At 42.0% G+C, this 22,794-nt stretch overlaps 1 protein-coding gene across 3 annotated transcripts in view; it reads right to left on the bottom strand.

The window, feature by feature from the left end:
* DSE (dermatan sulfate epimerase) overlaps positions 1 to 22,794 on the bottom strand; it is a 49,618-nt gene that overhangs the window by 5,698 nt on the left and 21,126 nt on the right. For all 3 annotated transcript variants that reach the window (XM_069726171.1, XM_069726172.1, XM_069726173.1), the window contains exons 3-4: positions 18,352 to 18,605; positions 3,225 to 3,464 (exon numbers count right to left, since the gene is read on the bottom strand). In XM_069726171.1, the coding sequence (XP_069582272.1) occupies positions 3,225 to 3,464; positions 18,352 to 18,605 (494 nt within the window). The remainder of the gene's footprint in view (positions 1 to 3,224; positions 3,465 to 18,351; positions 18,606 to 22,794) is intronic.

Genomic DNA, 22,794 nt, shown 5'->3' with positions numbered 1-22,794 from the left:
CTATACAAAAATGGATCAAATATGAATGACCGAAAAAAAGGGAAATGCACAAGAGTGCGCACACACACACACACACACACACACACACACACACACACACACGTGTGTTATAAGAATGTGTCAAACAAGTTACCTATAAAAGTCCAGAATTTATAAAACGGAAAATCTTAAAATGTCGTGGTCCAAAACCAATACCGATTTAATCCTAAATGTCTATTTAATGCAATAAACCTAATGTTTTTTTAATATACTTTCATTAAAATTCCCTAACGTTCCCCTTTTTATAAACTAACTTCCAGTTTGATGACATTTCATTTAAGACTCCAGTGGATGCCGGGATACTCAAATGAGACATCAGGTGGCAGTGGCTGCGGTCACTGCAGTAGACTATAACCACCCTGACACGAAGAGACGTCAATTTCAGGGGCTGAGCTAGTCCTTGCTCTAATGAACGTGCATGCGTTGGTTGTCAATTACGACGTACGCTTATTATGATCTGGTCATTGTGCAGTATGCTTTATAATGCACAGTGACTGCAATCCCTCGTCGGCATGCAGGAGAAATGTCGAGCCAGCATGTAAGGAAATAACCCGGTGAGCAAGAAAAGACAAGCCCAGCCCTCGGCTTTTCATGCTAGCCATGTTATCCCCTTACAATTAGAGATGAGCGAATTTGATGGGGCGCCTGCTTATTCGGCAAGCTACAGTGGGGGGGAAATAAATATGATCCATTGTTGATTTTGCAAGTTTGCCCACTGGCAGACATGAACAGTCTAATTTTAAGGGTAGGTTAATTTTAACATTGAGAGATAGAATATCATATATAAAATCACATTCTGTAAATTTGCATTTTGCAGTGAGAAGTAAGTATTTGATCCCTTACGAGCCATTAAGCGTTCTGGCTCCTACAGACCAGTTAGACGCTCCTAATCAACTCATTACCTGCATTAAAGACAGCTGTCTTACATAGTCACCTTTATAAAAGACTTTGTCTATAGACTCAGTCAGGCTCTATCCTCTACAGCAGGGGTCCCCAACTCCAGTCCTCAAGGCCCACCAACAGGTCATGTTTTCAGGATTTCCTCTGCATTGCACAGGTGATGCAATTATTACCTGGACAAGACTAAGGAAATCCTGAAAACATGACATGTTGGTGGGCCTTGAGGACTGGAGTTGGGGACCCCTGCTCTACAGCACGGACAAGACCAAAGAGCTTTACAGGAATGTCAGGGGGAAAAAAAAAAAGAAGAGCACAGACCTGAATTAAGATGGAATGGGCTACAAAACCATAAGTAAGACGCTAGGTGAAAAGGAGACAACTGTTGGTGCAATAGTAAGAAAATGGAAGAAATACAAAATGACTGTCAATCGACATCAGTCTGGGGCATCATGCAAAATCTCACCTTGTGGGGTATCCTTGATCACGAGGAAGGTGAGCGATCAGCCTACAAGTACACGGGGGGGAACTTAATGATCTCAAGGTAGCTGGGACCACAGTCGCCAAGAAAACCATTGGTAACACATTACCCAGTAAAGGTTTAAAACCTGCAGTGCCCGCAAGGTCCCCCTGCTCAAGAAGGCACATGTGTAGGCCCGTCTGAAGTTTGCCAATGAACACCTGGATGATTCTGTGAGTGATTGGGAGAAGGTGCTGTGGTCAGATGAGACAAAAATTGAGCTCTTTGGCATTAACTCGCCATGTTTTTTTTAAGCAGAGAAATGCTGCCCATTACCCAAAGAACCCTGTCCCCACTGTCAAACATGGAGGTGGGAACATTATGTTTTGGGGGTGTTTTTCTGCTAAGGGCACAAGACTACTTCACCGCATCAATGGGAGAATGGATGGACCAATGTGCCGTAAAATCCTAAGTGACAATCTCCTTCCCTCCGCCAGGACATTAAAAAATGGTTTGTGGCTGGGTCTTCAGAGTTGCCAGGCGACAGCCTCAAAATCTTAATGATTTAGAGATGATCTGCAAAGAGGAGTGGGCCAAAATTCTTTACGGACAGGTGCGCAAACCTCATCATCAACAACAAAAAAAGTCTGACTGCTGTGCTTGCCAAAGGGATCAAATACTTATTTCTCACTGCAAAATGCAAATAAATATAAAAATTTATACAAGGTAATTTTCAGGATTTTATTTTTAATATTCTCTCTCTCAATGTTAAAATTAACCTACCCTTAAAATTATAGGCTGTTCATGTCTGTCAGTAGGTAAACTTACAAAATCAGCAAGGGATCAAATACTAATTTCCCCCACTGTATAGCGCTTACTGAATAAGCTGCAGAGGGAACCTGGATACATTGAGCATGCCGGCTGCATGTGTCGTGGCTGTGTCACTGTCACAGTAACAACACATGCATGGAGAGCCCAACACACAGCTCTCCATGCATGTGTAGTGACCAACCGCAGCTTCATGTGACGCGGCTGTGGCGCCGGACAGCCGGCACGCTCCATGTATCCAGGCTCCCTCTGCAGCTTACTCGGTAAGCGCTATAGCTTGCTGAATAAGCAGGGACCTGATCAAATTTGCTCATCTCTACCTACAATGTGATCTAACCGTGCGCTCTCTTGCTGGCTTGTCACTCCTCACAGGTTAGGGCATCATCACTCTGCATTAAAAAGAAGAAGATCCTATTCAGCATACCTTGGAATGGAGAAAAGAACCATGGTTAGAGTGGAAACTAGCCCAGTACCCGAAATGTGCGTCAGATTATGCTTCATTTCTGAATAGGAACAGAGGCTGAGCAGTAACCGGATGATATATTGTTTGAGTATCCCAACATGAACTGGGGGTTCTCAAACTAAAATGACACAGGAAGTTGGTAAAAGAAAATACCGTAATACAGTTAGAAGAAAGGGAACATTAGGTTATTTTTGAGCATACTATAAAAGCAATTAGATTGTTACAATAGACATTTAGGACTAAATAAATCTGTGCTATTGTCAGACCAACTCTATCCATAGGTTTCCCTTAAAATTATGCAATTTCTGAAGTTATATTAACAGTTTATACTGATTAAAAGATACTACTAATTGATATTTGCACATGTACGTTTTTTTTGTGAAGAGGGGAAAATTTTTTTTTTTTTAGTAAACACGTTTAATTCCAGTAGGTTCATGAACTCACGGCAAATATTACATTTCGTAATAAAAAAGATCGTATTTTCATCTGGAAAAACCGTTTTACTAAGATAAATTGCCTTTTTCCAGAGTCTCTTACCTGGCAAGACAGTTCTGTACATAAAGGCAAAGTGTTCTTTTAGCCAAGGATGGTTGAAATGATTGATATCAAAATGCCTTTGGACAAGAAACATGTACTGGAAGAGTGATCTTGTTGTATAGCTGCCATAAGCCACTCCTTCATACAGTGACCCATCTGTCACATCATTTAGCAGGACTATGGACTTTTCCATGATAGTAAGAACTTGCTTAGTCCAGAAGTAAGCCTCTTGCAAATATCCTTAGGAGAAAAAAAAAAAACCAAAAAGAAATTAAATTTACTTAACCCATGAAGGATTTAGCAACTTTCTACATAAATTACCAATTCTCATTTTTCAAATCTGATTTCTGGGTGACAGTTAGAAGGCCGGGTAGAGGGAAGATTGCCAGGGAGGCTAGTCCTGATCTGGCAGACCCCAATAAGTTTGCTAAGCTGGCAGATGAGGGGGGTGCCAGTACAGGGGTAGCACTGCTGCAGCCAGGCATGTCCTCTGTAAGGAGGGAGTGACTGCTCCAGTAAGGAGGGAAATAGGAGAGCAGGGCAGGCCAGACAGGTGCTGGTAGTGGGGGACTCAATTATAAGGGGAACAGATAGGGCAATCTGTCACAAAGACCGGGATCGTCGAACGGTGTGCTGCCTACCTGGCGCTTGAGTCTGACACATCGCTGATCGGGTGGATAGATTACTGGGAGGGGCTGGTGAGGACCCAGCGGTCATGGTGCACATTGGCACAAATGACAAAGTTAGGGGTAGGTGGAAGGTCCTTAAAAAGGTGGTGTTTTCAGAAATACTGCCTGTACTACGTGCCACGCCAGAGAGGCAACGGGAGATTAGGGAGGTTAATAAGTGGCTCAAGAATTGGTGTAGGAAGGAGGGGTTTGTGTTCCTGCAGAACTGGGTCGACTTCTCAGTTGGCTACAGGTTCTACGCTAGGGACGGGCTGCAACTCAATGGGGAAGGTGCAGCTGTGCTGGGGGAGAAAATGGCTAGAAGGTTGGAGGATTGTTTAAACTAGGGATTGGGGGGGGAGGGTATTCATTTTATAGGAGGGGAAGATAGTGCAGATAGAGACCTGGGCACAAATAAGGAAGTTGGGGGGTGGCGGTGGCATGGGGGGGTGGGGTTAGATCAAGAAAGAAAAGAAAGAAAAGAAGACATAAAATGTATGCATACTAATGCGAGAAGCCTCGCCAACAAAATGAACGAATTAGAACTAATGTTGTTGGAGCATAATTATGACATGGTGGGGATATCTGAGACATGGCTGGATGAGAGCCATGACTGGGCTGTTAACTTGCAGGGTTATAGTCTGTTCAGAAATGACCGAACAGATAAGCGAGGGGGAGAGGTGTGTCTATATGTAAAATCATCCTTAAAGGGACACTGTCACCTGAATTTGGAGGGAACAATCTTCAGCCATGCAGGCGGGGTTTTTGCGTGTTTGATTCACCCTTTCCTTACCCGCTGGCTGCATGCTGGCTGCAATATTGGATTGAAGTTCATTCTCTGTCCTCCGTAGTACATGCCTGCACAGTGCAATCTTGCCTTGCGCAGGCATGTACTATGGAGGACTGAGAATGAACTTCAATCCAATATTGCAGCCAGCGGGTAAGGAAAGGGTGAATCAAACACCCAAAAACCCCGCCTCCATGGCTGAAGATTGTTCCCTCCAAATTCAGGTGACAGTGTCCCTTTAAAACCCATCCTGCGTGATAATATAGGTGAATCTAATGAAAATGTAGAGTCCCTGTGGGTGGAGATAAGGGGAGGGGGGAAAAATAATAAATTACTGATAGGGATTTGTTATAGGTCTCCAAAAATAAATGGAAGCAACGGAGAGTATCCTCAAAGCAAACAGATGAAGCTGCAACTCAAGGAGAAGTCATTATTATGGGGGACTTCAACTACCCTGAAATAGATTGGGGAACGGAAATCTGCAGTTCCAGCAAAGGTAATCAGTTTTTGACAACTATGAGAGACAATTACCTTTCACAACTGGTTCAGGACCCAACAAGAAGGGGGGCACTGCTAGAACTAATATTAACCAACAGGCCAGACCGCATATCAAATATAAGGGTTGAGGGGGTGCATTGAGTAAGATCGGTGAACGATCGAAACGCGTCGCATGTAATGTGCACTCCTGCATTCTCACTTAGACAAGGATTTGTTGCTCTTATTCGTATTTTAACGGAGAAATAAAGATTTGAAGTTTTATGGAGCTGGAACGCCTTCTTCTGTTTCTCATTGAGACAGACTCATTGCCAGAGAGTAAAAATAATCCCAAAATATTCTTTAACTACGCAAGTAGTAAGAAACTAAAAAAAATGATAGTGTTGGCCCCCTTAAAAATAGTCTGGGTGAAATGGTGGATGAGGATGAGGAAAAAGCCAATATGCTAAATGAATTTTTCATCAGTATTTACAAAAGAAAATCCCATGGCAGACAATATGATCAGTGATAACAAAAATTCCCCATTAAGTGTCACCTGCTTAACCCAGCAGGAAGTACGGCGGCGTCTAAAAAAATAAAAAAAATAAATAATCACCAAAATTGACAAATCTCCGGGCCCGGATGGGATACACCCCCCGAGTACTGCAGGAATTAATTACAGTCATTGATAGACCATTATTTTTAATCTTTAAAAACTCCATAATAGCAGGGTCTGTACCACAGGACTGGCGTATAGCAAATGTGGTGCCAATATTCAAAAACTGAACTCGGTAATTATAGGCCAGTAAGCTTAACCTCTACTGTGGGTAAAATCCTGGTGGGCATTCTAAGAGATGCTATACTGGAGTATCTGAAGAGGTATAATAATAATAATAAATAATCTTTATTTTTATATAGCGCTAACATATTCCACAGCGCTTTAAATTTTGCACACATCACCACTGTCCCCGATGGGGCTCACAATCTAAATTCCCTATCAGTATGTATTTGGAATGTGGGAGGAGATGGGAGTGCCTGAAGGAAACCCACGCAAACAAACTCTTTGCAGATGTTGTCCTTGGTGGGGTTTGAACCCAGGACTCCAGCGCTGCAAGGCAGCAGTGCTAACCACTGCACCACCGTGCCGTCCTCATGACCCAAGACCAACATGGGTTTACTAGGGACCGTTCCTGTCAGACTAATCTCATCAATTTCTATGAAGAGGTAAGTTCTGGACTGGACCAAGGGAACCCAGTGGACGTAGTGTATATGGGCTTTTCAAAAGCTTTTGATACGGTGCCACACAAAAGGTTGATACATAAAATGAGAATAATGGGGATAGGGGAAAATATGTGTAAGTGGGTTAAGAGCTGGCTCAGGGATAGGAAACAAAGGGTGGTTATTAATGAGCACACTCGGACTGGGTTGCGGTTAGCAGTGGGGTACCACAGGGGTCAGTATTGGGCCCTCTTAACATATTTATTAGTGATCTTGTAGGGGTTATACAGAGAAGAATTTCAATATTTGCAGATGACACTTAACTCTGCAGGGTAATCAATACAGTGGAGGACAATTTTATATTACAGGATGATTTATGTAAACTAGAAGCTTGGGCTGATAAATGGCAAATGAGCTTTAAATGGGGATAAATGTAAGGTCATGCACTTGGGTAGAATAAGATGTATAATTATGTGCTTAATTCTAAAACTCTGGGCAAAACCGTCAATGAAAAAGACCTGGGTGTATGGGTGGATGACAAACTCACATTTAGTGGCCAGTGTCAGACAGCTGCTACAAAGGCAAATAAAATAATGGGATGCATTAAAAGAGGCATAGATGCTCATGAGGAGAACATAATTTTACCTCTATACAAGTCACTTGTTCGACCACACTTAGAATACTGTGCACAGTTCTGGTCTCCGGTGTATAAGAAAGACATAGCTGAACTGGAGCGGGTGCAGAGAAGAGCGACCAAGGTTATTAGTGGACTGGGGGGTCTGCAATACCAAGATAGGTTATTACACTTGGGGCTATTTAGTTTGGAAAAACGAAGACTAAGGGGTGATCTTATTTTAATGTATAAATATATGAGGGGACAGTACAAAGACCTTTCTGATGATCTTTTTACTCAGACCTGAGACAGGGACAAGGGGGCATCCTCTGCGTCTGGAGGAAAAAAGGTTTAAGCATAATAACAGACGCGGATTCTTTACTGTAAGAGCAGTGAGACTATGGAACTCTCTGCCATATGATGCTGTAATGAGTGATTCATTACTTAATTTTAAGAGGGGACTGGATGTCTTTCTTGAAAAGTATAATGTTACAGGGTATATATACTAGATTCCTCGCTAGGGTGTGGATCCAGGGAACTAGTCTGATTGCCGTATGTGGAGTCAGGAAGGAATTTTTTTTCCCCAGTGTGGAGCTTACTCTTTGCCACATGGGTTTTTTTTTTCCTTCCTCTGGATCAACATGTTAAGGCATGTTAGGTTAGGCTATGGGTTGAACTAGATGGACTTATAGTCTTCCTTCAACCTTAATAACTATGTTCCCATCAGTCACTTTATGTAGTAATAACCGTGGAACGCTTCAACACATCCCGCCGATCCCGTGACTGTTTTGTCTTGATACATTGTACGTCAGGAGAGTTGTAAATTTTAACCACCAAGATTTGTATTTATTTATTAAAATGATGGAAATAAAAACAGACAAAAAAGGCCTTGAAAATTATCAATTTTTATACTCAAATCAGAAAGTTATACTACATAAAATAGTTAATAAACATTTCCCACACGTCAGCATCATTATTTATTTCTTAAACAATCTTTTGTTAGTAAGTTAGAAGGGTTAAAACATTTCAGCTATTTTTCCAATACTTTTTTTTATTTTTTAAGCACATTTGAAGTGACTGATGGCCTGCAACATACCCAAAAGTGATACAATTTTAAAAAATTCACCCCTCAAAGTGCTCAAAAACCACATTCCGGAAGTTTATTAACCCTTTAAGTGCATCACAGTAATTAAAGCAATGTGGAAGGAAAAGAAATAAAAAATAAAATAAAATTTTCCCAACAAAAATATAGGTTTAGCAAATTTTTCATTATCACTAGGGTAAAAAGAAATTGTATAACAGACTGCATGGTCCATTTTCTCCTGAGACACATACCTGACATGTGGTAGAAAACTTCTGTTTGGGTGCTCAGCAGAACTCTGCACAGAAGAAGCACGATTTGACTTTTGGAGACCAAAATTGACTTGGATAGGATAATAAACGTTGCGTTTGCAGAGCCCCATAATTTGTTGCGCAATTTCTCTTAAGTACAGGGATATGCCACATGTTCTCCGAAACTCTTGTTTTGGCACACAACAGGGCTCGAGGTGATTGTGATTGCGTTTTGGAGTACAATTTTTACTAGAATAGATTACGGATGTCATGTCACAGTGGGAAAGCCCCCTAGAGATGCCAAAACACTAGAAGCCCCACAAGTGAAACTGCAGTGTGACGCTGTAAGAATCTGGCTGCACTCGGATGTCACCCGAGTGCAGTCCTATTAGAGCATGTAGATTCAAACAGTGAAAAATGGAGAGTGGACCCACTGGACCGTGATGACGAACCCCTCTCGGACGAGCTGACCAGGTGGACCGCCCCCTATACAGGGAGAGTTAGGGGCAGGCCCGTGAGGGACTATCGCCACGGAAGCTGGAGGGTCGACTGAGATCAGATGGGAACACAGCAGGCACAAAGGGAAAGAGGGAACAGAAAGGAACTACTGAGACAAGGGAGAAGATGGGAACGCTACGGAGGCACGGAGGCTGGCAGGACAATATGGAGACACCGAGGCTGACGGAAGCAAGGAAAAGATAAAGGAGCCGGGCAGGTACCGCAGAGGAAAAGGAACAAGGCAGGAACACAGGAAACAGGCAGGCACTGCAGAGGGCGGAGGAGACCCAAAGTCAGAGAGCTAGGAACGCACAGAGACCACAGGTGGCCAGAAGCACTTGTAAACACAAATGAACATCAGGCACAGAGAAGCAGCAGGAAGCAGTTTACATAGCAGCATGGGAGCTACTTCCGGGTTACAGTCCTCCAGGATGACAGAGAGGACAGGAAAGAGCGCCAACAGAGGAATCAGATGTGCGCACGCGCAGAGCTGAATGCGACGCGCGCACCCGGCGAGCTGCAGTGGGGAGAGGCGGCGGCAGCAACGGCATGACATGCAGCTCTCAAATAAATCCTATAGGGTAGAGTATTTTAATCAACACAGACTTGTATAACATTGGGCTGTGAAAAATTACAATTTTCTCAACTAAAATATTTTAGCCTTAAATTTTCAAAAGGGCCAATAGGAAAAATTAAGTAAATTGTGTGGTCCATTTTCTCCAGAGCGCACAAATACCCTATATGGAGTCAGAAACTAGCTTTCAGGCACAATGCAAATCACAAAAGAGATTGAGCGCCATATCGGAGTACAGATTTGCCTGAAATGGTTTGCTGTTGCCATGTCACATTGGCAGAACCTTGGAGGCATAAGGAGAGTAAGATGCCAAACTACACCTCTTGAAATCTAGTTTTGCAGCATATTGACACGTGTTTCACATACTATACCATTGTGAGGTGAAGAAACCTGAATTACATTTTTAGCACTAAAATGGTTCAGCTCCAGATTTTACATTTTCTAAAGGGTAAGTAAAAATGACAGCATAACTTTTTACACAATTTCTCAAATACATGCCAATACCCCACATGCGGATGTACAGTACCGTTTGGACACATGTCGAGACTGGCAGGAAGGAGCGCCATTTAACTTTTCAAGCACATATTGTCCTAGAATAGTTTGCAGATTCCAATTGCAGAGCCCCTAAGTGCTAGAAGAGCAGAAACCACCCACAATTGATCCCAATGGGCGTTTTTCAGAAACAAGCAGCAATAGAGGTTGCAGAGTGAAAATACAAATATGCCATTGTAGTGCCAGAAAATTGTGACCAGCCCGTGCTTCTGGAGATACCCATTCCATAAATGAACCCCTTAACGACCGCCAATACGCCTTTTAAGGGTACTTATTCCTGAGCGCTGCTTTTTTAACAGTGTTAAGTATATAAAGAAATCATTAAAGATTTACAAAATGGACGTGTATATAGGACTATGAATCAAGATGGTGATTATTTGTCAAGTCATACTTGTTATTGAATTAGAACACTTCTGTGGACTTTGACATGACATGATGTCCTTTTGCTAATAAAGTATGACTAATTCTTAGGTAAAAATAGAATCAAATTACCAAAAAGGTAATGAATATTGATTAAGAGATGATGTTTGGAGAAATTACATTTAAACATTGATCAAGAAGTGAAAATCTATATAGTGCCTTGCGGAAGTATTCAGCCCTCTGGAACTTTTCAACCTTTTCCAAACATATGCTTCAAACAAAGATACCAAATGTAAATTTTTGGTGAAGAATCAACAAGTGGTACACGGGAAACCACTGGGTAAATCTGACAGGGAGAAGGACTTGGGGATCCTAGTTAATGATAAACTTACGTGGAGCAGCCAGTGCCAGGCAGCAGCTGCCAAGGCAAACAGGATCATGGGGTGCATTAAAAGAGGTCTGGATACACATGATGAGAGCTGTTATGAAAGGCAATTCAGAATCACAATGGACATGGAGGTCAGAGCACATACAGTGATCTGACAATAACCCAAAATAAAAGAACGAGCTCTGAGACGTGGGAACTCTGCAGACCGCAATCCCTGATCCTATCAAACCACACTAAAGGTAGCCGTGGAGCGCTCCTGACCAGAACCTAGGCGCCTCGTCACAGCCTGAGAAACTAGCTAGTCCTGAAGATAGAAAATTAAGCCTACCTTGCCTCAGAGAAATTCCCCAAAGGAAAAGGCAGCCCCCCACATATAATGACTGAGTAAGATGAAAACACAAACAGAGATGAAACAGATTTAGCAAAGTGAGGCCCGACTAGCTGAACAGAACGAGGATAGGGAAGATAACTTTGCGGTCAGCACAAAAACCTATAAATAACCACGCAGAGGGGACAAAAAGACCCTCCGCACCGACTAACGGTACGGAGGTGGTCCCTCTGCGTCTCAGAGCTTCCAGCAGGCGAGAAAAACCAATAAAGCAAGCTGGACTGAAAAATAGCAACAAAATAACAAAAGCAAAACTTAGCTTTGCAGAGCAGCAGGCCACAGGAATGATCCAGGGAAAAAACAAATCCTACACTGGAACATTGACAGGAAGCATGGATCAAAGCATCAGGTGGAGTTAAGTAGAGAAGAAGCTAACGAGCTCACCAGATCACCTGAGGGAGGAAACTCAGAAGCTGCAGTACCACTTTCCTCCACAAACGGAAGATCCCAGAGAGAATCAGCCGAAGTACCACTTGTGACCACAGGAGTGAACTCTGCCACAGAATTCACAACAGAGCATTATACTGCCTCTGTACAAATCCCTAGTTAGACCGCACATGGAGTACTGTGTCCAGTTTTGGGCACCGGTGCTCAGGAAGGATATAATGGAACTAGAGAGAGTACAAAGGAGGGCAACAAAATTAATAAAGGGGATGGGAGAACTACAATACCCAGATAGATTAGCGAAATTAGGATTATTTAGTCTAGAAAAAAGACGACTGAGGGGCGATCTAATAACCATGTATAAGTATATAAGGGGACAATACAAATATCTCGCTGAGGATCTGTTTATACCAAGGAAGGTGACGGGCACAAGGGGGCATTCTTTGCGTCTGGAGGAGAGAAGGTTTTTCCACCAACATAGAAGAGGATTCTTTACTGTTAGGGCAGTGAGAATCTGGAATTGCTTGCCTGAGGAGGTGGTGATGGCGAACTCAGTCGAGGGGTTCAAGAGAGGCCTGGATGTCTTCCTGGAGCAGAACAATATTGTATCATACAATTATTAGGTTCTGTAGAAGGACGTAGATCTGGGTATTTATTATGATGGAATATAGGCTGAACTGGATGGACAAATGTCTTTTTTCGGCCTTACTAACTATGTTACTATGTTATGTTACTATGTTAACATACAATTATTAGATTCTGTAGAAGGACGTAGATCTGGGGATTTATTATGATGGAATATAGGCTGAACTAGATGGATAAATGTATTTTTTCGGCCTTACTATGTTACCATGTTACAATTATGAAGGTGAAAGAAATTCTTATTTTAAATTGTTGAAATTCAAAAACTAAAAGTGGGGCGTGCAATATTATTGGCCCCTTTAACTTAAAACTTTGTTGCGCCATCTTTTGCTGCGATTACAGCTGCAAGTCCCTTGGGGTATGTCCCTATCAGTTTTGTACATCGAGAGACTGAAAATTCTTGCCCATCTTTCCTTGGCAAACAGCTCGAGCTCAGTGAGGTTTGATTAGATCGTTTGTGAACAGCAATTTTCAGCTCTTTCCACAGATCCTCGATTGGATTGAGGTCTGGACTTTGACTTGTCCATTCTAACACCTGGATACGTTTGTGAACCATTCCATTGTAGATTTTGCTTTATATTTGGGAGAATTGTCTTGTTGGAAGACAAATCTCCATCCCAGCCCCAGGTCTTTTGCAGACTCCAACAGGTTTTCTTCAAGAATGGCTCCATCCATCTTCCCATCTTCTCTGTCCCTGCTGAAGAAAAGCAGGCCCAAACCATGATGCTGCCACCACCATGTTTGACAGTGGGGATGGGGTGTTAAGGGGGATGAGCTGTGTTGCCTTTACGCCAACAGATCGTTTGGCATTGTTGCCAAAAAGTTCAGTTTTGGTTTCATCTGACCAGAGAACCTTCTTCCACATGTTTGGTGTGTTTCCCAGGGGGCTTGCTGCAAAATTTTAAACGCCACTTTTTATGGATATCTTTGAGAAATGGCTCTTTTTGCCACTCTTCAATAAAGGCCAGATTTGTGCAGCATACGACTGATTGTGGTCCTCCTATGGACAGACTGTCCCACCTCAGCTTTAGATCTCTGCAGTTCATCCAGAGTGATCATGGGCCTCTTGGCTGCATCTCTGATCAGTCTTCCTTGTTTGAGATGAAAGTTTAGAGGGACGGCCGGGTCTTGGTAGATTTTCAGTGGTATGATACTCCTTCCATTTCAATATGATCACTTGCACAGTGCTCCGTGGGATGTACAGTTATATGAAAAAGTTTGGGCACCCCTATTAATCTTAAGCTTAATGTTTTATAAATATTGTTTTATTTGCAACAGCCATTTCAGTTTCATATATCTAATAACTGTTGGACACAGTAATGTTTCTGCCTTGAAATGAGGTTTATTGCACTAACAGAAAATGTGCAATCTGCATTCAAACTAAATTTGACAGGTGCATAAGTATGGGCACCCCACCTGAAAAGTGACATTAATATTTAGTAGATCCTCCTTTTGCAAAAATAACAGCCTCTAGTCGCTTCCTGTAGCTTTTAATGAGTTCCTGGATGAAGGTATTTTTGACCATTCCTCTTTACAAAACAATTCCAGTTCAGTTAAGTTTGATGGTCGCCGAGCATCGACAGCCCTCTTCAAATGATCCTACAGATGTTCAATGATATTCAGGTCTGGGAACTGGGATGGCCATTCCAGAAAAGTAATTGTTCCTCTGCATGAATGCCTGAGAAGATTTGGAGCGGTGTTTTGGGATCATTGTCTTGCTGAAAGATCCATCCCATGCGTAACTTCAACTTTGTCACTGATTCATGAACATTAGTGTCAAGAATCTGCTGATACTGCGAGGAATCCATGCATTCCTCAACTAACAAGATTCCCGATGCCGGCATTGGCCACACAGCCCCAAAGCATGATGGAACCTCCACCAAATTTTACTGTGGGTAGCAAGTGTTTTTCTTGGAATGCTGTGTTTTTTGGCCGCCATGCATAACGCTTTTTTGTATGACCAAACTACTCAATCTTGGTTTCCTCAGTCCACAGGACCTTCTTCCAAAAAGAAATTGGCTTCTCCAAATGTGCTTTTGCATACCTCAGCCAACTCGGTTTGTGGCGTGCTTGCAGAAACGGCTTCTTTCGCATCACTCTCCCATACAGCTTCTCCTTGTGCAAAGTGCGGTGTATAGTTGACCGATGCACAGCGACACCATCTGCAGCAAGTTGATGCATGAAACTGAATATAGCTGTTGCAAAAAAAAAAAAAAACTATTTTTGTAAAACATTAATCTTAAGATTAATAGGGGTGCCCAAACTTTTTCATATAACTGTATAAATGTTTTGGAAATCATTTTGTACCCAAATCAGGCTTTAACCCCTTAGTGACCGAGCCAAATTTTTGAAATCTGACCAGTGTCACTTTATGTGGTAATAACTCTGCAACGCTTCAACAAATCCCAGTGATTTTGAGATTGTTTTTTCGTGACACATTATACTTTATGATAATGGTAAATTTTGTTCAACATTTTTTGTGTTTATTTATAAAAATTATCAAAAATTTGAGAAAAATGTTAAAAAATTAGCAATTTTCTAAATTTGAATGATTATCCCTTTAATCCAGATGGTCACACCACAGCAAACCATTAATAAATAAGATTTCCCACATGTCGGCTTTACATCAGCACCATTTGTAAAATGTTATTTTATTTTGTTAGCATTTTAGGAGGTTTAAAAATGTAGCAGCAATTTTTCATTTTTTCAAAGAAATTTACAAAATTTATTTTTTTAGGGACTTATCCATGTTTGGAGTGACTTTAGGGGTCCCATATATTGGGAAACCCCCAAATGTGATTCCATTTTACAAACAGCACCCCTAAACATATTGAAAACTGCTGTCAGGTAGTTTATTAACCCTTCAGGTGCTTTACAGGAATTAATGCAAAGTGGTATGACAGAAATGAAAATGTGTATTTTTACCACCTAAATGTTGCTAACTTCTAAACAGATTACTACAGCCGTCAGACTCTAAGGCCACTATTTGGTCATGAATTGCCATGGCAAACATCAGGACAACAAAATCATGATCTGAGGGCACCAATTGGGATAAAGAAGAAGCCCCCACACTCTGTTAACCATTTATAATGATGTAGTCACTATTGACAGCAGCATCTAAGGGGTTAAACAGATTTAGATGGTGCAAATACTGATCGTGGCTGGTACAGCAAGTTGTCAGCTATAGTGTACAACCAACAGATGCTGGATTGTCATCTGTATGGGGAGGCTATTCTCTTATATCTCAGGTCAGTTAAAAGACGTATTGGCGGTCATTAAGGGGTTAAACTTCTCCACAACAGTATCACGAACCTGCCTGTTATGTTCCTTGGTCTTCATGATGCTCTCTGTGCTTCAAACAGAACCCTGAGGATATGTGCACACGTAGAATGGTCCTCTGTGGATTTTTCCGCAGCGGATTTCATAAATCCGCAGGGCAAACACTGCATTCTTCCTGCGGATTTACAGCAGTTTTTGTGCAGATTCCACTGCGGTTTTACACCTGCGGTTTTCTTTTATGGAGCAGGTGTAAAACCTCTGCAGATTCCGCACCAAGGATTGACATGCTGTGGAATGTAAACCGCTGCGTTCCTGCGCGTTTTTTTCTGCAGCATGGGTGCAGCGTTTTCGGTTTCCCATAGGTTTACATTGTACTGTAAACTCATGGGAAACTGCTGCGGATCCGCAGCAAAATCTGCATCGTGTGCACATAGCCTAAGACTATCACAGAGCAGGTGCATTTATATGGAGACTTGATTACACACAGGTGGATTATATTTATAATTAGACATTTAGGACAATATTGGATCATTCAGACATCCACAATGAACTTCTGGAGTGAGTTTGCTGCACTGAAAGTAAAAAGGGGCTGAATAATATTGCACGCCCCACTTTTCAATTTTTGAATTTCCACAAAAATTTAAAAAAATAAAAAACAATAAATTTCGTTCAACTTCACAATTGTGTTCCACTTATTGAGTCTTCACCAAAACTTTGCATTTGGTATCTTTATGTTTGAAGCATGATATGTTGGAAAAGGTTGAAAAGTTCCAGGGGCAGAATACTTTTGCAAGGCACTGTATAAGTATTGAATATACTCGAGTATAAGTAGAGTTTTTCTGCACATTTTTGCGCAGAAAAAGCCCCCCCCCCGGCTTATACTCGAGTGAGAGTCCAAGGACATTGAGGGGGAGTGGCAGAGAAGCAGGTCAGAGGAGGCAGGAGCTGCTGCTGCGACTAAAGCCTGTGACCGCTGCTAAAGGGAAACGAATATTCACTGCCCTCCACACCATGCATCCTGATACACACGGCTCCCCTCATCCCGATCCTGGTACGCAAGACTCCCCTCAGCCATTTTTAAGCTGAGGGGGGGGTGGAATATCCATGCCCCCTTACCAGCCCCCAGCTGTCTGCTTTAGCTTGGCTGGTTAACAAAAATGGGAGGGCCCCCATGTCCTCTTTAAAAAAAATTTTTTTTTTTTTTTTTTTTTTTAATTTCAATAAATAAACCATGGGGACTCCTCTATTCTTTATAACCAGCCTTGCTAACACTGACAGCGGAGGGTTGCAGCTCCCAGCTGTGAGTTGCGCCTAGCTGGTTATCAATACTACAGGGTGAATCATGCAGTTTATTTTTTTATTTATTGTGCAGGCAGCAGGTAATGAATACTCCCTTTAGCCGCCACCTACTCTCACTGTTAGCAGCAGCAGGTGTAGGTTAATAGGAACAATAGTCCCATTAGCCATCCCCTGCTCTCACTTGAATATAACTCATCATTCTCACCTGCTCATGCTGATCGCCGACAGCAGGGGAGCATGATGAAAGCAGTCTTCAGCACCCAACGCTGGGAAACAGCACTAAGGCTATGTGCACACGTTGCGGATTTACTGTGGATCCGCAGCGTTTTTTACCATGCAGAAATGCTGCAGATCCGCAAGTGATTTGCAGTACAATGTAAATCAATGGAAAAAAAAAAATGCTGTGCTAATGGTGTAGAAAATTCCACACGGAAAAGCTGCGGATTAAAAGAAGGAGCATGTCACTTTTGTGCGGATCTGCAGCGTTTTTGTACCCATTCCATTATAGAAATCCGCAGGGGTAAAAACGCATGAAATACGCAGTAAATCCGCACAAAATCTGCACCTGCGTTTTCTGGCAAGAGATGCAGAATCCGCACAAAAAAAAAAAAAAAAAAATACCAGAGGCAATTCCACAAAGTTAGCTTAGGCCAACTGTACTGCTACTGCTCAGGCGCATGTCACACTGATTACATCCTTGTGTGCAGGACTTTTGCAACCCGTGCTGCTGTAAAAAAAAAAAAAAAAAAAATTATATATATATTTTTTTAATAATAATATTATTATTATTACTACTACTATATGGACGTCAGCGTTATTTACCCATGGTCCGTGGAAACACACTGACATGTGCACAGACCCATTCACTTAAATGGGTATATGTGTAAATGTCTCTGGTATGTGGGAAAACGGACGTCTGAAAGAGGTCTTGGTGTGACCCTAAGGGCCCCTTCTCACTTGCGAGAAATACGTGTGAGTCTCGCATGTTAAAACCAAGCTCTGGCGCCGGAACTCCAGAGCGGAGTTTTCAGCTCCATGTATTGCTATACAGCCGCACGCTCCGCTCTGGAGTTCCGGCACCAGAGCTTGGTTTTAACCTGCGAAACACGCACGTATTTCTCGCAAGTGAGAAGGAGCCCTAACAGTTGGCGCCCAACGTGGGGCCAGGACGAGAAGTCACAAGTTCTGACAGTCCAGTTCCCGCAGAGCCGGGACACCCCCTCCTCCAAGCATCGCCCCACTCTTGCCACCGCCAGCTTCATGTTTCAGCGACCCTGCTCCACCATAGCCCCACCTCCCCCCAGGTAAGTACAGTAAAAAGTACAAAACGTTTCCTATCTCCCCAAAATTTGGGATGAGCCTTCTAGTCCAGTGGCTCTATGAACATTAGATTGGTGCTCCATTCCAACTCCTTTTCAAGGTGTTCCTCAAGGGAAGGAAAACCAGGGGTTTTAAACCCCCATTCTGCTAGGTGGGGTTTCTAGTAATGGGACCTCAGAGCTCAGAATCACAACATATTCTGTGCACAGGCAATAAATGTTCATGTAAAACATGAATGACAGGATTTTTATGTTAAAAAAGTACAATGATAAATTAAAGACATGTCTGATAAAAGCTTGGTATTGACAAAAGGCAGCCTCCTAAATCATACATTCACCTTCTAAAGCTTACCTTGATTCATCATGACCAAGCTTCCAGTCAGCAGGGCTACACAGTTAGTAGGCTGATGGTTGTGAAGATATTGAAATCCCCACCCTCTCCTGTAAGAGGTTTCATACATGGTCCCTGAAGCATTAGCAATTACTTCAATAAACCGCTCTTTCTGGTGTCTAGAAAGAAAGTCGTACAGAAAGTCATAAGCGGTGGCAAAGCCTACGAGGGAGTGTGCCAAGGGAACCTCATCCCATGGAGCATCCTTCACCAACCTGCAAAACAAACAAACAGCATATGGGTTACTTTTATTATTACATATGAATAATACAAAGTATGTAAGGGTTAAAAATGTATGCAAAGTAAAATGTGCCAGTCATAGGATGCATAATAAATGCATTGAAACAAAGCTTTATCTTATAGATCTAATTTAGTCTATTGTATGTAAAAGCAGTTTTCCATATTTTTGCTCCCCTTCCCAGAGCCACAACTTTATTTTTCAGTCATAATGACCATGTGAGGTCTTGTTTGAGGGACAATTGTACTTTTAAACAAACACCACTAGTTTTAACATATGGTGTAATGGAGAAAAAAAAAAAAAAAAAAAAAGATTTGCTCTTTTTATTTTTTTTAAACTTTTAGCATGCTTCAATAGTCTACATGGGAGACTAGAAGCTGTAGTTGTCCAATCTGCTCTGCTACATACAGGCGATGATCAGATCGCCTGCGTAGCAGAAATGTTCACTTGCTATAAGCACCAACCACCGGGCAGCGCTCATAGCAATCTGACTATGACAACCATAGAGGTCTGCTGGAGACCTCTGGTTATCATGCCAACCCATCGGCGACCCGCGATCATGTGGCGGGTCACCGATGGGCGGGATTTCCAGCACGATTGCCGGAAGCCCAAGTTAAATGCCGCCTTCAGAGATTGACATCAGTATTTAAGGCCGGCCTCACACTAGCGTGTTTTACGGGCGTGAGAGGTGCAGAAAATACGGATCGCATACGGTACAATGCTTCTCTATGCCCCTGCTCCTATCAGCCGTATTTTACGGTCTTCTACGGCCGTAGAAAATCGCAGCATGCTGCATTTGTCACCGTATTGCGCAAAAAATCCGCCAATGAAAGTCTATGGGGGCCAGAAAAATACGGATTACACACGAACCAGCAGTGTGACTTGCGAGAAATACGCAGCGGTGTTAGAGAGAAAAGCCGGCAATTCAGTGCGGTGTACAGTAAAATCACACTGACAGCTTACAATAGAATAGGTAGAATAAATGTGTACACATATGAATATATATATATATATATATATATATATATATATATATATATATATATATATATATATATATATATATATATATATATATATATATATATATATATATATATATATATATATATCTTATATATAAAGTTGAATGTATGCGTGTGTTTGTCTGTCTGGGATTGGCATCTGCACTGTCGCAGCTACAGCCCCAAAATTTTGCACAGTCACAAGTCTGGACCCCGAGAGCGTCATAGGCTATGTTATGAGGTGAAATTTTAACCCCACGCGTTCCAATTCACCAAACAATTTTGCCCCTAGCTACATAATGGGGAAAAAGTGAAAGGAAAAGTGTTGGAGGCAAATTGACAGCTGCCAGATGTGAACAAGGGGGACTTAAAGAGTGAAAGCGATGGCGCCAAAGAGTATATACCGTACAGTTGCTAAGGTGGGGCCCCGACATGGGATACTCACCAAACACTGGGATATGAACACACACAAAATGTGCCACACACTACCACGTGCTTGAACACATATTACCCTCAGCACACATTTCACCACACATACACCAACCTCGCCACAAAAGTCGAAACACAAAAGTCGCCGCTCAAAACTTACCACGCGCAAAACTCGCCATGCGCAAAACTTGCTACACACAACTTGCTACACTAACCTGTCACATGCAACTCGACACACAACTTGACACATGAAACTCGCCCTAAAACACACACAAGTCTGGTATTATCCTTCAAAAATAAAAATCTGATTAATAAGCAGACAAACTACAAGAGCAACAAATGTACCATATAGGAAATACGGCAGCTGTCAGTCACATGACCTGTCTATTATGTGTATGTGTGAGCTAATATATACTGCCAGGGGGGGGGGGAGGGCTTCCTGTTGGCGGGGGATTCATCAGGCTGCCAATTTAGCTTACAAATACGGAGGTAAAAATACTGACCAAACAACGTGTGAACGCGGTCTAATACAGGAGGAGATGACAGGTATATACTATACACAGGAGCAGATGACACGTATATACTATATACAGGAGGAGATGACATACAGGTACATACTATATACAGGGGCGATGACAGGCATATACTATATACAGGAGGAGATGATACACAGGTATATACTATATACTGGAGGAGATGACATACAGAGATATATACATACAAGAGAAGACATACAGGTGCATACTATATATAAGGGAGATGGCAAACATGTATATACTGAGGTGAAAATGAGGGGTGTGAGTGAAAAATGAGAGGAGTGAGGGAAAATAGTAGAGTGATCGGAAAATGACAGATGTGAGGTCGAAACGACAAGTGTTAGGGGGAATGAGAGGAGTGAGGGGGAAAATGAGAGGCATGATGGGAAAATAAGAGACGCGAGGTGCTATAACTAACCACAGATATTTACTATGCCCAGGCAACGCCGGGCTCTTTAGATAGATAGAGATGATATATATATATATATATATATATAGATATATATATATATATATATATATATATATATATATATATATATATATATATATATATATATATATATATATATAGTGGGGCAAAAAAGTATTTAGTCAGTCAGCAATAGTGCAAGTTCCACCACTTAAAAAGATGAGAGGCGTCTGTAATTTACATCATAGGTAGACCTCAACTATGGGAGACAAACTGAGAAAAAAAAAATCCAGAAAATCACATTGTCTGTTTTTTTAACATTTTATTTGCATATTATGGTGGAAAATAAGTATTTGGTCAGAAACAAGCAATCAAGATTTCTGGCTCTCACAGACCTGTAACTTCTTCTTTAAGAGTCTCCTCTTTCCTCCACTCATTACCTGTAGTAATGGCACCTGTTTAAACTTGTTATCAGTATAAAAAGACACCTGTGCACACCCTCAAACAGTCTGACTCCAAACTCCACTATGGTGAAGACCAAAGAGCTGTCAAAGGACACCAGAAACAAAATTGTAGCCCTGCACCAGGCTGGGAAGACTGAATCTGCAATAGCCAACCAGCATGGAGTGAAGAAATCAACAGTGGGAGCAATAATTAGAAAATGGAAGACATACAAGATCACTGATAATCTCCCTCGATCTGGGGCCAACATACCAACAACAGTGTGTGGCAACCTTGTGAAGACTTACAGAAAACGTTTGACCTCTGTCATTGCCAACAAAGGATATATTACAAAGTATTGAGATGAAATTTTGTTCCTGACCAAATACTTATTTTCCACCATAATATGCAAATAAAATGTTAAAAAAACAGACAATGTGATTTTCTGGATTTTTTTTTCTCAGTTTGTCTCCCATAGTTGAGGTCTACCTATGATGTAAATTACAGACTCCTCTCATCTTTTTAAGTGGTGGAACTTGCAGTATTGCTGACTGACTAAATACTTTTTTGCCCCACTGTATGTATGTGTATATATATATATATATATATATATATATATATATATATATATATATATATATATATATATATATATATATATAATCATTGAGACACATATGTATATATATTAACTAGCCATTTAACCCGTTCTACGCCCGGGTGGCGAGCATCTATATTGGTATATGGTCTCCATCCTGGTATGTGCTGCACCCATCCTGCGCCTCCATCCTGTCATTTGCTGCTCCCATCCATATGCCCCATAAGCTGCTCCATTATGGTTTATGCCCCCCATAAGATGCTCCATTGTATTTTATGGCCTCCCCATAAGATGCTCCATTGTATTTTATGGCCCCCCTTAAGATGTTCCATTGTATTTTAAGGCCCCCCCATAAGATGCTCCATAGAATTATATGCCCCCCATAAGATGCTCCATAGTGTTTGCCCCATATGCTGCTGCCATATTAAAAAAATAAAAAAAAAAAAAAAAAACCAACACCATACTCACCTATGGTCGCTGGGCGCCGAGTGTCGGGGGCCTGAGCAGGCGGGGACACCGATGCGCTGTGGGAGTCAGGTGCCGGTATCACCGCTAGCTCAGGCCCCCAGCACTTGCTATACTCACCTGTCTGTCCCGTTCCACCGCTGCGTCATCTTCCGGCTCCTCTGGCTGTGACTGTTCAGTCAGAGGGCGGCGCCGGCGCGCATTAAGCGCGTCATCGTGCCCTCTGAACGTCACAGCAGAGGACCCGGGAGATGGAGCCGCACGCAGCGCTGGAACGAGGG

The sequence above is a fragment of the Ranitomeya imitator genome, chromosome 5 (assembly GCF_032444005.1).
Source record: "Ranitomeya imitator isolate aRanImi1 chromosome 5, aRanImi1.pri, whole genome shotgun sequence".
In the NCBI taxonomy this organism is placed as follows: Eukaryota; Metazoa; Chordata; class Amphibia; order Anura; family Dendrobatidae; genus Ranitomeya; species Ranitomeya imitator.
Note: the sequence above shows the minus strand (reverse complement) of the source record. Positions and strands in the feature narration are given on the sequence as shown.